At 42.9% G+C, this 17,844-nt stretch overlaps 1 protein-coding gene across 2 annotated transcripts in view; it reads left to right on the forward strand.

The window, feature by feature from the left end:
- The window catches only part of RYK (receptor like tyrosine kinase), a 254,573-nt gene that overhangs the window by 104,448 nt on the left and 132,281 nt on the right, over positions 1 to 17,844 (forward strand). For both annotated transcript variants that reach the window (XM_073625527.1, XM_073625526.1), the window contains exon 7: positions 2,052 to 2,152. In XM_073625527.1, coding sequence (XP_073481628.1) covers positions 2,052 to 2,152 — 101 coding nt within the window. The remainder of the gene's footprint in view (positions 1 to 2,051; positions 2,153 to 17,844) is intronic.

A 17,844-nucleotide genomic window follows, 5' to 3' on the forward strand; every position in this document is an offset into this window, starting at 1 on the left:
TGCCATGCTCCTGGCCCCTCCTCTTCGGCTGGTGCCCCCATAGAAAGACGCTTTCCATGGGGGGCACGTGTGCGTGCCCACTTCCATGTCATTTGACATAGACAGCGGGACTTGGCCCCCCCACCGTTTCCAATTTACAGCATTTGGTTGACAGCTGCCCAATGAGGAGGCAGATTGCGGTGGAAGGGGAAGCTGCAGCACAGAAGGTTTTTTACCTTCATGCATGAAGGTGAAAAACCTTAAAGCTGAACTTCAGTCTTTTTTTCATCTTTCCATCTATTAAATCTTCTGCCCTTGTTTTAATTTTGGATAGTAAAACATTTTTTTTTGCCAGTAAATTCCTTATACAGCCCACTTCCTGTTTCTTGTCTGGTAAAATGCCTAGGCTTATGACATCATGCACAGCTCTCTCTCTTGTGAGAGTTTGCCTGGAAGGGAGGGGGGGATGAGTCATAAGAGGGCCAATGAGAACTGCAGAGCTGGAGGTGTGCCTCTGTATGTCTGTGTAAATCCAGGAAGTGAACAGGCAGCAGCTTCAGCTGCCCACAGTTAAAATAATTGCAGCCAGACTCAGTGGAGGGAGATTTCTGCAGTATATTTGGCAAATACAGAATCACAGTATATATAAAATTAATATGCAAAGTGGTTCAGAATGGCAAAGAGGTTTTTATTACAAATTATATGAGCAGACTGCAGTTCTTCTTTAAGGCTTTAGAACCACTTTAATCAATCTGAAGTTAGAAGCTGATTGGCTACCATGCAGAGCTGCACCAGATTTTACGCTCTCCAGTTTTAGTAAATTAACCCTATTGTGTTTACTCAGTTGAGTGCCGGTTCACACTGATGCGAGTTCATGACGAATTTGATGCGTCAAGAACATTCTAAATTCGCATGTCATCCATAAAGTCATTGTTTTCAATGACCGTCGTTCACATACATGCGATAAAAAAAAGGGTCTTGTGCGAGTTTACTGCATTTCGTTGCGACTTTAGCCTCCATAGACATCAATGTAAATCGTTCTGGAATCGCATTGTTGGTTCAGATATGTGCGAATTCCACCACACTACTCTCCACAAAAACCAGGAAATACACAGGAAGTTAACACCTTTTTTTCTTTTTCCATTATGATTCCATTGGCTAGAACATCAATCGCAGCTATGACCAACTCCTGAAATTCACTGTAAAATCGTGTTAAAATCGCGGTAAATTTGCAGTTAAATCGCACCTCACACAGGACCAAAAAACGGAACAAATTCGCAGCAGTGTGAACCGGCACTTACACAGTATTGCGTTTTCATTACAATGCTTCACATGACTGTTGTGTAACACAGTAGCAGGACCCAGTTGAAAATTACTTTTAGATCAGTCTCTACATTTTTTTTTTAAGGAATCCATATAATGAAACAAGGCAAAAAGCAATGGTGTGAAGTAAACCATGGCAAGAAATCAAAAATCTGCTTTCACTAGCTGAGACAGTTGAAAGGCTGCTGTGGTTTACAGCATACCATCAGTTTCTGGGTAAGGCCCCTTTCACAGTGGATCGATCAGGTCCATCTGTCAGTATTTCAGGGGAAACTTGGTCAGACCCTGCATCGTCCTCTATGGAGCGACAGGTGTAAGCAGATACGTGTCCGTTTACATCAGCTTACATTCTATCCGATCTGCTAAAAACAGATGGATGGGGATCTGTACCCCATCAGTCTAGTGTATCTGATTGCATTCGGGTGTAAACACGTGGTCTGTTTTTACATCTATCCACACATAGGGGAGAACGGGCTGTATCTGTGTTCGCTCAGCATAAGCGGAGCAGACACAGACTAGCTATCTGCCTGCTCAGTGGGGCTTAGCGGACAGATTCCCCGCTGAGCAGGCGGGTCCTGGCGGAGTCCGCTCCATATGGAAGGGGCCCTAATGATGATATTTGTATAGAGTAATGTGTCTGTAAAACCTAAACTTTGACTGTGAAATGAGGTCCATATATTCACGTATCACACAGTTATTTGTCATTTGGTATAGTGCAAAAATGTGGATTGTACTTTTTCTTTCTGCAGCATAAGTGACAGCAGCAGCTCCCAGGGACTCTCTCAGCCATCTACACAGACGACACAATACCTGCGAGCAGACACCCCTAACAACGCCACACCTGTCACCAGTAAGAGTTCATTTAGCAATGTACTGGTATTAAATTGTGGTGTTCTCACCAAGCGTGCTTTTCTCCATGTAATCCAGCATTATATTCAGGCACACAAGAAGACCACAATCCAATTTTTCTTTTGGACTTGATCATGAAGTTTGATTTGCTTTACTGAAACTGTCCAGCCAGAAATTTGACTGTAGTAACTTGTTGCATCTGTCTGATATTTAACCACTTGCTGATCGTTCTATATCCGAATGACAGCTACAGCATGGTCGGCTACTTCTGGGAGGGTGTCTATTGACGTCCTGTACACCTGCTTCTCGCGTGCCCCCTACGGTGCGCATCTGGAAGTGTCTGTGATCGCTGGATCCCAGCGCATCACGGATCGGGATAATGGGCTAATCACCACGGCCCTTTACCACCTGATCTCTTCGTCAACAAACCGGCGTCATGTCTGGTTCAGCTCCGCTCCTTTTCTCACACCAATACAGCGAGAGGAGGAAGAGCCAGTGCAGCAGCGGGGAGACAGCTGCATTTGGTGTACCACTTCATTGCCTCATCGGTGCCACTGCAGTGCTCATCGGCGCCCTACGGTTACATCAGTGCACATCAGTGGATTGTCATCAGTGCCACCCTATCAGTGGATTCTCATCAGTTCTCATTAGTGCCATAAAAATGTGTAAAAATAAATTTTTTTTCACATTGGACAAAAAATTGTGGAAAAACAATTACATGTTCAAAAGACTCATTATGCCTCATAGAAAATTCATTGGGGTGTTTGCTTTCTAAAATAGGGTAATTTTGTGAGCGTTTCCATTGTCCTGGTGGTCTAGGGCCTTCAAAAGTGTAATAGGTAGTCAAGAAATTAGATGTGTATTTTATGTCCCTAGAACACCTAATGGTGCTCCTTGCATGTTGGACCTCTCTATGTAGCCAGGCTGTGTCAAAGTCTCACATGTGGTATCGCTGTACTCAGGAGGAGTAGCGGAATGTGTTTTGGGGTGCAATTTCAAGTATGCCTATGCCTTGTGAGAGAAATAAGATGGGCCATCAGTACACCAGGTGTGATCAATTTTCAATGATTGGGACCAAAGCTTGTAGACTTTGACTTTCACAAAAACCAGAGATATGTAGCGGTATAACTTGTGGTCAAAATTTATGTAGAAAAATTACTAATATGCAAAATTGTATAACAGTGACAGAGAATTTTTTTTTTTTACTTTACAAAATTTTCGTTCTTTTTTTCTTTTTTTTAACACAATAAATAAATACCACCAAAAGAAAGCTCTATTTGTGTGAAAGGGGACAACAATTTTATATGGGTATAGTGTTGCATAAATGAGTAATTGTCATTCAAAGTGTGAGAGCACTGAAAGCTGAAAATTGGTCTGATTAGGAAGGGGGTTTAAGTGCCCAGTGGGCAAGTGAGTAAAATAAACCCAAGTCAGCAGAAAGAGAGCTCCCTGCTGTGCTTCAGACCCTCTCATATTTTTTGTCGATTGGACTAACTAAAGGTCTCGTCTGGACTTCTGAAAGAAAAACCCTGTATTGGTACTCGCCCGAATGCTACCGAAACCGATACTTTGTGGTTCAATTTGCATCAATACATAAAGGGCGCACATTGCACTGCACAGAATCACAAGCTATTTGAACAGGAATGCAGTGCGATTCCTGTCCAAATTGCACGCCATTTCCATATATATATATATATATATATATATATATATATATATATATATATATATATATATATATATATATATATATATGTAAGTGTGGATAGATATATCTATTTATATTGTGTGTATGTGTATATATTATATAGATATTAATATGGATTGAAGCACCATCTAGTGGCCATTTTAAAAAAAAGTTAGAACTCGCAGTGCATAGCTGGCCACATGAAAAATAATCTACATAGGTGTCCCGGTTTGCCAGTGATAGCAAATCAGGGCCGCGGGAGGAGATGTAGAGGCGTTTCGCCCCCCAGCTGATACGACTTTCGCCCTATACCCATGGGGTCCTAGAACTCCCCCAGCCCCCCCCCCCCGAGCATCTCCAGCGGCCCTGATTTGTTACCATTGGTGGTCCAGGACGCCTATGTAGATTATTTTGCATGTAGCAAGATATGTACTGTGAGTTCTTTTTAACTGCCCACTAAATGGCGCTTTCATCCCTTTACACACGAGCAGTGGGGGAAATGCAATTCGGACAGGAATCGCACCGCAAAGCATCGGTACTCCGTATTGGCAAGTATTTGACCAAAGTATCAATACTCGTACTAGCCAATAAAAAAACTGTATTGGTGCAACCCTACTTTAAAATTACAATATCAGAAGCCACTCGCCTCTTCTAAAAAGTAATTCCAATATTCACAATGATGTTAAGGGCTCATCCCCACTAAAGTGATCAGTTGCAGTGCATTAACACATCTTATGGCATGTGTTTAATATATGAATTGTTCTGGGCGTTAACCTGTAAATCGGCACTGGGGCATAAAGCGGAACTAAACTTTCAGTTAACGTGGACTATTTTTTAATCCTGAAGCTGCTAGCATTAGTAAATGGATATGAAGGAATAATATATTTGAATTGTTTAAAAATAAATTCAGTTGCTCTCTGGTTTCTGGCCTAGACCAAAATGATATTGTATATCCTTGGAGTCTTTAGGCCCATTTTCTTTTTTTTTCTTTCTTTTTTTTTTTTTTTTCTTTCCATTTGAGGGAGGAGAGGAGGGATTTTCTCAGTTAAGCACACCAGCCTGCCTGAGCCAAGGGCAGATGGATTCCATGAGGTAAATGTTACATGAATCATCTGCTCTTACTCAAGTTGGTTGTGGCTAGATATGCTAGGGGGTGTTTTTCAAAGTGACTTTTTAGCAAAGTAAAGCATAGAGTCATGGATGGATGAGTTTGTGTTGAGTATTAAAAATTAATTATAAAGTGTTTTCAGTTTGTGCTGCTCGGATACAGTTTAGTTTTACATAAACCACTTCAGCTCCGGAAGATTTAAACCCCCCCTCATGACCAGGCCGTTTTTTGCGATATTGCACAGCGTTACTTTAACTGACAATTGCGACGCTGTACCCAAATAAAATTTGTCCTTTTTCCCCAAAAATTGAGCTTTCTTGTGGTGGTAATCCAATACAAAAATTAAACTCTAATTTATTCATCAATTTAGGCCAAAATGTATTCTGCTACATGTTTTTGGTAAAAGACAAAACCCAACAAGCGTATATTGATTGGCGACCTATAGCTGAACTGCGATATTGCGAGGGGACAAATCGGACTTCTGACACTTTTTCGGGAACCAGTGTCACCAATACAGTAATTAGTGTTAAAAATATGCACTGTCACTGTACTAATGACACTGCCAGGAAAGGGGTTCACATCTAGGGTGATCAAGGGGTTAAATGTGTGGCCAACATGTTACTGCATGGGGTGTTTTTAGTAAGCAATGTGCTGTTTTTTTACTTCCTGCTTTGCGGGGAAAAAAAACAGCACGTTGCTGTCAGAAGAGAGCCCTGTGTTTGTTTACCTACACGGGGCTCTCTTCGGTAATGTCCAGAGACAATCGGCGGATGAAATCGACTAATCAGCGGCCGCCACCCGCTGATCGTTTGGTGCTCCAGCCAGTCCCAGCACAGCCTGGGAGGTGGGAGCACGCTGTCTACCCCAGCGTGCAGATCACGTACTAGGTACGTGATCCAGCGCAGAGCGTTCGCACTGACGCAGTATATCTATGGTGGGCGATCCTTTTTTTTTTTTTTTCTCTTCTGATTCTTGACCATAGGGCTTTTATAGTGCTACCTCCAGGAGGAGGACACTAGGCAGAAAAGAACATAGCACTGTCCTATGCGTAAGAATGAGCCGAACACCCCCCGGTTTGGTTCACACTAGAACTTGCGAACAGGCAAAACATTCGGACGAATACACGAACCCCATTAAAGTCTATGGGACACAAACATGGAAAAACCAAAAGTGCCCATTTTAAAGGCTTATATGCAAATTATTGTCATAAAAAGTGTTTGGGGACCCGGGTCCTGCCCCAGGGGACATGTATATATGCAAAAAAAAGTTTTAAACATTTTTTTCAGGAGCAGTGATTTTTAATAATGCTTAAAGTGAAACAAAAATGTAATTTCTTTAAATATCGTGCCTGGGGGGTGTTCATAGTATGCCTGTAAAGTGGCGCAGGTTTCCCGTGTTTAGAACAGTACCACAGCAAAATGACATTTCTAAAGGAAAAAAAGTCATTTAAAACTGATTGCGGCTATAATGAATTGTCTGGTCTCGGCAATATAGATAAAACTCATTGAAAAAAAACGGCATGGGGTACCCCCCCCCCCAGGACCTTTGGGTCTGGTATGAATATTAGGGGAACCCCAAACCAAACATGTAAAAAAAAAAAAAAAATTGTGCGGAGGTCCCCCCAAAATCCGCACCAGGCCTTTTAGGTCTGGTATGGATATTAAGGGGAACCCTGCGCCAAATTTTGGGGAGGATGCTTTGGGGTACCCAAAACACCTTGTCCCCATGTTGATGGGGACAAGGTCCTCATCTGCACAACTTATCTGAATCTGGATGCCCCCAGATCCTGGCCTCTCCCCCCCCCCCCCCCCCCCCATGTGAATTGGTAGGGGTATCAAAGTGTCAAAAATAGTAAAAAAAGGCAGAAACTTTGGGACAAGTCCTTTATTAAAAAGAATAAAAATGTCACGTGATGCAGATCCATCTCACTCCGCCCAACGGACTGAAAAAAGAAGAGAAAAAAAAAAAAGCCACAACAGCTTCGCCTCATCACTTTGCGAGAGCCTCCCATAAAGGTGGAGCTGTTGCGGCTTTTTCTTTTTTCGTCACGTCTGGCGGCGTGAGATGGCTCTACATCGCGGGACAATTTTTATTTTTTAATAAAGGACTTGTCCCAAAGTGTCTCCTGTCTTTTTTACTATTTTTGTCACTTTTTAATTTTTTTTTGTGAAATGGTAGGGGTACAATGGTACCAGTTACCAATTCACATAGGGCGGGAGGCCGGGATCTGGGGGTCCCCTTGTTAAAGGGAGCTTCCAGATTCCGATAAGCCCGCAGACCCCACAACCAACGGGCAAGGATTGTGGGCATGAGGCCCTTGTTCCTATCAACATGGGGACAAGGTGCTTTGGGTACCCCAAAACATCCTCCCCATATTGAGGGCATGGGGCCTGGTACAGTTCAGGGGGGGGGGGGCGCTCTCGTCCTGTGGCCTGCCAGGTTGCGTGCGCGGATAAGGGTCTGGTGTGGATTTTGAGGGGTACCCTACGCTATTTTTTTTTTTTGGTTCGGGGTTCCCCTTAATATCCATGCCATTTTTCAATGAGTTGTATCTATATTGCCGAGACCCGACAATTCTTTACAACCGGGATCAGTTTTAAATTACTTTTTTTCCTTTAGAAATGTTATTTTGCTTTTGATACTGATTTAAACATGGAAAAACAGCGCCACTTTACAGGCATACTATGGACACCCCCCAGGCACGATATTTAAAGGAATATTTCATTTTTTTTGTTTCACTTTAAGCATTATTAAAATCACTGCTCCTGAAAAAACGTCCATTTTTAAAAACGTTTTTAGCATTGATCAATGTCCCCTGGGGCAGGACCCAGGTCCCCAAACACTTTTTATGACAATAACTTGCATATAAGCCTTTAAAATTGGCACTTTTGGTTTTTCATGTTATTGTCCCATAGACTTTAACGGGGTTCCGAGGCTTTCGAATTTGCCGCGAACACCGCATAATGTTCGTCAAACATCCGAACAACCAAAGTTCGGCCCGAACGTTTGCCCATCCCTATCTATGAGCAGTCACCTCTGGTATAAAACCCTCTCTCTGCTATAGGCAATCCAGTTCTTCTCCCTAGTGTTTAGGAATAAGGACCTGGCTCCCTGCTGGGACCTGTGGTTCCTTGGCTTTTTCCTTTTTTTTTTGTTTTTTTTTTGTTTTTTTCCTGCAGAGATCTTGTATCAACAGCTGGACAGAGTGTATGGTTAGATCCCATGATCTCCCCGGTTTTTGCCAACTCACGTGCAGACCTTTAGCTAGGTCGCCTGTGACCGCTCCTTCCTGGACAGGGGAAGCCTGCGAGTTAAACTCCTTGTGGGGACACACATGACTTGATGCTGGAGTCTGTGTCAGTTACCCTAGCCACCATTTTGGTGGAAAGGTGTACCTGTCATGGGAGCCTTACCTGCACACTCCACTTGACTGATAAGTAGATGGAACCAACCCTGCCTCCCCAAACATGGTGTGGGCGGTATTGAAGGCTCACACATTTACCTCTGAAGATATACCATCACACCTGGCAGGCTTAGATTACCTGGTGCGAGCCTCTGGGTGTCCATCCATGCTTCTTAGTAGCTCGGGTTTCCTTTTTTTTTTTCAGCGGGGCTATTACTCATAGCCCGAATATCGGCTGGTTTAACAGAAACTGGCAGGCCAGTGTGTACAGCAGCCTGTCTGGCTTCTGACGAACGGGCATGCTGGAAAATCAGCAGTCCATTGGCATCCAGTCAGCGCTTGCAGTCAATGGCTGCAAGCGCTGACTGGTGTGTTGTGTGGGAGCCAGTACCCCTGTCAGAACACCATAGCACAGCGCTCATAAATGGTTCACGGAAAGGCCTGGTAGCCTCCTCTGCCACTGTTTTCTGTTAGATCCAGCAGACGATTGTTCAGGAATGCGCTATTAAGGGGCAGGCTTCTCCTTTCCCTGTTACCGCACACTCCACCAGGGCTGTTGGTGCCTCCTGAGCTTTCCGACATGAGGTGTCGTTTTTGCCCCTTTAGTGTTTATTTGGGTGTTTAGCCTTTTTGCCTCGTTGCTTCAGCTGTTTTTTCTTTGCCCACCCCTCGTTGAGGCACTACTTTTGGACATCCCTGTGGTCAAGAATCAGAAAAGTTGTGTCTGTCAATGAATGTAAGAGATAGCTGGATTTTTTTTTTGCCGTAAAATCTTTCTCTCAGTTAATTTAACAGACACAGCACCCACCCCTCTATTGAAGTTTATGCTTCTGTCACTGCTTTATAACTAATTGGATTGCCTATAGAGGATAGGGGTTTTATACCAGCTACAACTGCCCATAGGCAGTGCTTTGTTCTTTTCTGCCTAGTGTCCTATTCCTGTAGAAGGCATTTAAAACCTTATGGTCAGGAATCAAAGAGCTGCGTCCATCGGTGAACTCCTAGAAAGGGATTTTACGGTGAGTAACATATACAAGTTTTTTTTTAATTATTCCTGTACAAGAAACCATTGTTTGTCGATGAGGTTTGAACTCTCTGGTTGGACATTGCAATGGATCCTTATGTAGGCATGCTATAAGAGAGAAGTAGAGAACATGGAACCCCCTGCCCAAGAACATCGGTGCATCCTCCGCTTATCTGCTTCCTCCCCCCTCTGGTGCCACTTTTCCTTTCGGGGGGGGGGGGGGGGGGGCAGGAAACAGCACCACGCCTCGGAAGTTTGGCCCCCTCCTCCCCTGCCGGGCCAGTTAGAAAGCACAGTGTGCTTCATGCATGTGCATTAGGGAACCAGCTGTGAAGCCGAAAAAGCTGGTTTCCCTTAGTGGAGATGGCGACGGCAGCAACCGATAGCCAATCTGAAAATCGGCTGGGGTACCGACATTGTGGGCTTCCTGGACAGGTAAGTGTCCATATATTAAAAGTAAGCAGCTGCAGTATTTTGTAGCTGCTGACTTTTTACATTTTTTTTTTTCCCTCCAGGCAGAACCCCTCTTTAAGTCAATGCCATGAAATGAGTCGAAAGGGATTAAAATTGTGGCCAAAGATGACTTCCTGAATCCCTGTAGAAGCTAGGAATCACTGGATTTGTAGCTTACACAGGGTCTTCGACTCCCCATACCACAGTTCTGACTGCCTCTGCTCTTAGTCATATGCTTCTTCATACCTAAAGGTTTTGGCCTTTTCATTTTCGTACCTGGTGTTGAAAAGCACACCCAGGGAGTAAAGGAGAGGTTGCGGATAGAGATAAAGAGAGATAACTAAGCTGATAACCTGTCATTGAAGTGTATGGGCTTGGCGACCACAGTTAATCGCTCACACCTGTTAACAACAGCAGCAGGAATCTATAGATTCCTGACAATTTTTGCACCGTGGCAAAACGCCCGCGTGAAGGTGGCTGTATTAATTCTCCGTGGGCCCACTCTATGTAGGAACGTGGCCACCCTTTCTTGTTTGTTCCAAAAATTGATTAGGGACTTTGGGCTAAGGAAATTTGTAGTGTACATAGAGCAGTGCATGTGACCACAGCTGATGTAAACTGCTGTTCCAACAAAAAAGTGAAGGGGAGGAGAGGTTTGGGAGCTCATGAAGAGCATTACAAGGCAGCAGAAACATGCATGCCTTCATGAAGGATTACAGGGCAATTAAGGAGTGGCTGTGTTTGGAATAATAGTTGTGTTTTTTTGGCATAAGGAAGGGTAATATCAATTTAGGGGGGTCAGAAGGCTGCAGTGCTTCCTGTTGGAAATGGCCATCTTTAGCATTTAATTCTCCCAGCATTTGTGTGCAAAACTAAACCTTTATACTGATAATTTAGCTGACTTACTCCTGACCTAAGTGACGTTGGTAACTTATAAACTCTTATTGGCGGGGGAGACTGATGTGATTGATTCCATCCTATATGTCTGTAAGCTGCTAAGCCCATGCTTATTCCAGGTCATTTACTAGCTAGTGAAATAATTGTGATTAAGATGAGGGTAATGTACCTGAAGGATGCAACCTTAAGTTGGCAAAGGCCACGCCCTTTTTTTTCTGTTATGACCAGGTTCCTTCTAAAGGGTAGATGTTGATAAAAATTCCGATGGCACCTGCGCTTAATATCGTAATGTACTCCTGCTAAACCCAGCAGCTGCTCTATGTGCACCTAAAGTTGTAAACCTAACTTGTGTGCAAAATTATACAATAGTTATTCTAGAGTGCAGTGCGCCCAAAAAATGTGATTTAAAATATTATATCACTGTCCAATAAATTGCTTCAGTTGTCCATGCAAGTAAATGACTCCAAAAACTATATTGAGTGAACACTGCTTAAGTGAACACTTCTGGAGCAAAGTTTTTGGTGTGATTTCACTTGGACAATTGAAGCAATTTTATTTATATAATAATTTGAAACGTTAATGGTAGTATTATCGAAGCACACTGCACTTTGGGATAACTATTGTATAATTTTACACTTAAGTCAAGTTTACACATTTTGTCATTTCGCACTTTAGCACATTTAGGTAGCTCTTCTCTTTTTTTTTTTTTTTTTTTTTTTTTTTTGATTTTAAAAGATGGATGTCTTACACAAATATAGTTTATTAGCGTTTATATTGCTGCCACCAGGTGGCGATCAAGACTAACATATATACTCAGCATCTTCCTGCCTTACCACAAAGCCAGTGTGCGCTTTTTTGTACAGAGTTCCTTTTTCTTAAATAAAACACATTTTTTAGCTTAAACATCTTATCCTTTACACTGGAAATAGTAAGTCTTGTTTGGGGGGCGGCCTGTTGTGTGTTGGTGCTTCTATGTATCATGCTGGTGTCCAGTTTTGTAGCTCATCCTAAAATGCTATCTTTTTTGAGTGAACTTGACTGGCTACAGCTGTGTATTTTTTAACCTTGGTGGGGGACCTTTGAGAAATGTCTGGCCATAAAATAGTTTGCAAGTTGTATTGGTTAAAACCTGTTAAGGCTACTGAAATATACAGTTTGTAAGCAGTAAGGAGGTTAAAATGTTGCGATGAGGAGGATACAGCTATATACAGATGCTCAAACAGTAAATCAGGATGAAGGTGAACTAAAGTTTATAAAGTCTTCATGTATTCTCACTGAATCTCTGGAATCATAAAATGTGTATCCATTGTTCTAAGCATTGGATGGGCACTAAATAGAATTTGCAAGGTTAGTCCATTTTGTTCTTGTGCTATGTATGAGCTTCTCATATGAAAATGTTGGACGTTTTGGTCTTTGAAAACCCAAGGTTATTTTGGTGACCATTCATCATAAAATTTGGTGAATAATCTGATTTAGGCCCCTTGAGGGATCACAATGTTCTCCTCCCCATCTGGATATCAGTTTCTTGACAACTCATGGTCAATTTACCGAGGACACTGACATAATGTGTTTCCTCTCTGGAAGGACAATCAGTTTTGTGGGTTAATATCTAACTAATAATTGTGAAAGCCTGACATTGCAAAATATATTTGTTCTGTAATGAGTTTGTTGGCATATAACTGAGAAGAAAATAAAGTACGTTTAGGCCCAGTTCACACTGGTGCGACATACGCTCTGACTTTGTGAGCACATGTCATATGATGTGTATAAATCAATGGTTTCCTATGAGAGCCCTCTTGACTGATCCGACACAAGTTGGTTCGACATTGAAAAAAGTTCCTGGACTACTTTGGTCCGACGATTTCAGCCCATTGACTTGAATATAAGTCGCATCCAAGTCGGATCATCATCTTAACTGATCTGACTTGTGGCATGCGACTTGTGCTCTGAGCATCTTCAAGGGGAAACCAAAGCCAAAAAAAGAGACCTTCCTGTCTGGTATGGATTTTAAAGGGAACTCCCACAGCAAAACTGAAGAAAGAAAAAAAAAAAAAAAAGTATGGGGTCTCACCCTAATCCACAGAGCCCAGCCGGTCAGGAGGGTTGGGGGGGTGGCTGAGAACGAGCAAAAGCCCCCCCTCATGGGTGGGTGCTTTGGGGCAGAGGGGACTCTGCGCCCCCCACCCTGAAGCACCTTGTCCGCATGTTGATGGGGACAGTGGCCTCTAAACGCAACTCTTAAAATACTGACCTAAACACCTGATGTGCATGGCCTCATAGGCTAACATAGAACTGCATTTAGAGGCAGAAAGAGAAAATGATTTATGCCCGTAAAATCAGCAGTTTTTATGCCCATGTGCATGAGGCCATAAAGGGCTTATAAGCCCAAAGCAGCTATTTCAGTTTTGGGTAATGTTAGTGGGTTAGATTCTTAGCTGCCTGATGTCTGAGGATTTTGTGCGATTTTATCTAGCATATAAAGCAAAGGCAGGTATGAGACTAGCTTGCATTGTATTCTGGGGGTATTGGCTAATTCAGTCTGTCATTTTCCATCTAAAACCTAAAATATCTGTTTTTGTGTGGATTTTCAATCTATATATTTTACAGAACTCTCTACTCCAGCTATTTGCTCGGGGTGCTGTAGCTTCCTGACTTTTCTTCTGCCACTTAGATTTGAAGTTCAGTGAGGTGTAAGTCTGTGACAGTCCTTGCTTCTGCAGTACTTTCCTGTTGAGAGTGTACAGGTAGAATACAACTAGTAAAACTTCTGCCCCAGTATTCCTTTAATTAAACATCTGTGTGTGAAACATGTGAGATCTCTATTCCTGATGTACCCTGTAATGCTTGTTTTCATGAATTAACAAAGAAGGCTTGAACTTTTGGAGCGCCTTCATCCTTTGCTATTTGTAGGCATCGGTTAGGGGTGGTGAGATGAGTGTTGTATTTTCTGCTTGAATAGTGCTTCCTGGGATTATGAATTTTGAGAATAGGGTTAATCCACAATTGCTACCTTGTATAAATCATACTTTTGTAGCTACGTGTTACATGTTTTGTTAAAAACTGCCAAACAAACTTCTGGGTCTGTATTTCTGATTTTAGCATTAGATCACTATATACATATACACCAACACTGACACCCCCTATGTATGATTGTATCTCCTCTGTTTATCTAGAATGCACACGGACGGTTAGTTCTGATGTTTTAGGGCCTTTGCTAATGTCTTTATGTAACTTGCACATAGATGCTTAAAGCAGAGCTCCAGGTTCCACCGCCAACCCCCCCCCCCCCCCCCCCCCCCGCATTTACCTGTCCCATACCTCCCAACATTTTGAGATGGGAATGAGGGATATCTAATGTATGTAAGCATAGGACACGCCCCCTGCCACGCCCCCTTAAAGGAGAATTAACCACAAAAAAAATTCATTAAATCCACAAGGAATTTTTTTTTTTTACCACTACTGTTCCTTTATATTGGCTTTTAAAATGTAAAAATGCAGCAATTTAGAATCAGATGAAAGGTTTTGCACTGGGGAACACTTTATGAAAGATAAAAAGTGCATTTTATATACAACTATATAGATCAGACCAAAATGAGGGACAGAGGGACATTGCTCCAAATCAGGGACAGTCCCTCAAAATCAGGGACGGTTGGGTGCTATGCTGTCCAGGCATCCAGCGGTGTTCTCACCCAAGCTGATTCTTCAATCGGCTAACAGGTGCTGATGCTGCCATCCTGACTGAGTAAAACCGGCCTTGCGGCTTCACAGCCGGTTTCCTACTGCACATGTGCAAAGCTTGCTGTGATTGGGCCCAGAAAGCTAAGGGGGGGGGATTCGAACTGAGCTGCAAGTGGGAGCGGCTACCTGTCAAAACAAGGTACGCTCTTCTCCCTCACCTCTAAAAGGTGCCAAACAAGCAGAGGAGGGGGAGGCAGACCAGTGAAGCTCCCCTTTTTGGCTGGAGCTCTGCTTAATCTCAAACATATGCAGAGGGTAAAAATTCAAATTAAAGCAACAGAAATATATTAATGTTACCATTTAGATGCCCTGCCTTTTAATCAGAGCACATGTTGTCGACCCCCCCCCAGAAAAAAAAATTAAGTCAGCCGCTACAAATACTGTCCAGAGATCCTGCGATCCACTCACCGGAGCAGATTCTTCTATCGGCTTCGGGTGCAGGTGCTGGCATCTCTCGTAAGGGAAACAGGCTTCACAGCCTGTTTCCTACTGTGCTTGCACAAGTCGCGCTCTGCTTTGTGAATGATCCCATAGTCTTCTGGCACCTGTGACGTGTCCGAGAAGACTGCGGGGTAAGGAGGGGGCCCGAACTTTCAGCTCATTTTGCCGCAGCGATCTGAGCCGGGTGTGGAGCGGGTACCTGTTAAATGTGACAGTGGAGGGCGCAAACAAGCGGAGCTTCTCCTTTTGGCCGGAGCTCCACTTTAAGCAACTACTAATGTGATTTTGAATGAAATTGCACTTACTGTTAAAAAAAAAAAAAAAAAGAAAAGAAAAACGTCATCTCTCTTCAGAGAATCTTCCCCTGTCCCCAGGCTCTTAGAGGTATATTTTAAAGCCACAACATCACTTCCTGTTACGGTTTTCACTGCTTCTTTAAAACTACAAATCCCATTATTCCCTGGGATTTGGAGTTTGAATGAGTGGCAATGTAGGCAGGACTGTGGGCATGTTTTGGAATGGATCAGACTCCTGTCCTACTTATGCTGCACAGTGGGCAGAGATGATCGGAAGTCTGAGACTCTGATTTGCCACTGCAGGAAGTGGTGATGTAGTCACATCACCACCCACTCTACTGAGAATTACAGTGGGGAATTTACAAGACTGGTTGCCAGGGGAATATAGGACACAGCAACCACAGATCTTTTGAACGGGATATAAGGGGAACAAAGGACTAGTCCTTAACAGAATAAAGAAATTTCTGAATAGCAAGGGGACTGTGTATATGTGTATGTATGTATGTACAGTGGGGCAAAAAAAGTATTTAGTCAGCCACCAATTGTGCAAGTTCTCCCACTTAAAAAGATGAGAGAGGCCTGTAATTGTCATCATAGGTATACCTCAACTATGAGAGACAAAATGTGGAAACAAATCCAGACAATCACATTGTCTGATTTGGAAAGAATTTATTTGCAAATTATGGTGGAAAAAAAGTATTTTGTCAATATCAAAAGTTCATCTCAATACTTTGTTATATATCCTTTGTTGGCAATGACAGAGGTCAAACGTTTTCTGTATGTCTTCACAAGGTTGTCACACACACTGTTGCTGGTATGGTGGCCCATTCCTCCATGCAGATCTCCTCTAGAGCAGTGATGTTTTGGGCTGTTGCTGGGCAACACGGACTTTCAACTCCCTCCAAAGGTTTCTATGGGGTTGAGATCTGGAGACTGGCTAGGCCACTCCAGGACCTTGAAATGCTTCTTACGAAGCCACTCTTTCGTTGCCCAGGTGGTGTGTTTGGGATCATTGTCATGCTGAAAGACCCAGCCACGTTTCATCTTCAATGCCCTTGCTGATGGGAGGAGGTTTGCACTCAAAATCTCACGATACATGACCCCATTCATTCTTTCATGTACACGGATCAGTCGTCCTGTTCCCTTTGCAGAGAAACAGCCCCAAAGCATGATGTTGCCACCCCCATTCTTCACAGTAGGTATGGTGTTCTTTGGTTGCAACTCAATATTCTCTCTCCTCCAACACGACGAGTTGTGTTTCTACCAAACAGTTCTACTTTGGTTTCATCTGACTATATGACATTCTTCCAATCTTCATCTGGATCATCCAAATGCTCTCTAGCAAACCTCAGACGGGCCCGAACATGTACTGGCTTAAGCAGGGGGACAAGTCTGGCACTGCAGGATCTGAGTCCCTGGCAGCGTAGTGTGTTACTGATGGTAGCCTTTGTTACGTTGGTCCCGGCTCTCTGCAGGTCATTCACTAGGTCCCCCCGTGTGGTTCTGGGATTTTTGCTCACCGTTGTGATCCTTTTTAACCCCATGGGGTGAGATCTTGCATGGAGCCCCAGATCGAGGGAGATTATCAGTGGTCTTGTATGTCTTCCATTTTCTAATTATTGCTCCCACAGTTGATTTCTTCACACCAAGCTGCTTGCCTTTTGCAGATTCAGTCTTCCCAGCCTGGTGCAGGTCTACAATTTTGTTTCTGGTGTCCTTCGACAGCTCTTGGTCTTCACCATAGTGGAGTTTGGAGTGTGACTGTTTGAGGTTGTGGACAGGTGTCTTTTATACTGATAACAAGTTCATACAGGTGCCATTAATGCAGGTAATGAGTGGAGGACAGAGGAGCCTCTTAAAGAAGAAGATACAGGTCTGTGAGAGCCAGAAATCTTGCTTGTTTGTAGGTGACCAAATACTTATTTTCCACCATAATTTGCAAATAAATTCTTTCAAAAATCAGACAATGTGATTGTCTGGATTTGTTTCCACATTTTGTCTCTCATAGTTGAGGTATACCTATGATGACAATTACAGGCCTCTCTCATTTTTTTAAGTGGGAGAACTTGTACAATTGGTGGCTGACTAAATACTACTTTGCCCCACTGTATATGTATATTATTATTTTTCACATTTTCAGCCTGGTTTTCAGTATTAAGTCTTTTCTGAGATTATATTGATTGCACAAGTTAAATGGTTAATAATGTAGTCATCTACCATGACATTGGCATTAAGCAGTCAAATCTGGGACTCAGTCCAAAAACAAGATTTTGATTTTGCCATATTTTCTTGCTTCGACACAATTCGTGGCCCCGGAAAGCAATGTGAGAACCTACAGAGGGTTGGGTTAGACTCGTCTTTTATTCAAGCACTAAAAGAACCCTGTATGATTTAATGTTTCCCTGATGTGTAACAAGTTTCACCTGGGCATGCTTTTCTTTTGGCTGCTAGTCTTATCACAGTTGATGTTACTGAATTGTTCATTCATTGTTAGGTAACATTTTTTAATCTAGAATGCAGTTTAGGTTACAACTTTAGGTGCAGTTTATTCAGCATGAACTAGTATATTCATGTCTTGTTTAAAGCAGCACTCCAGGATTTTCAAAAAATCCCCCCCCCCCCCACACACAAAACACTAAAAGCTAT

The sequence above is a fragment of the Aquarana catesbeiana genome, linkage group LG04 (assembly GCF_042186555.1).
Source record: "Aquarana catesbeiana isolate 2022-GZ linkage group LG04, ASM4218655v1, whole genome shotgun sequence".
NCBI classification, from domain to species: Eukaryota; Metazoa; Chordata; class Amphibia; order Anura; family Ranidae; genus Aquarana; species Aquarana catesbeiana.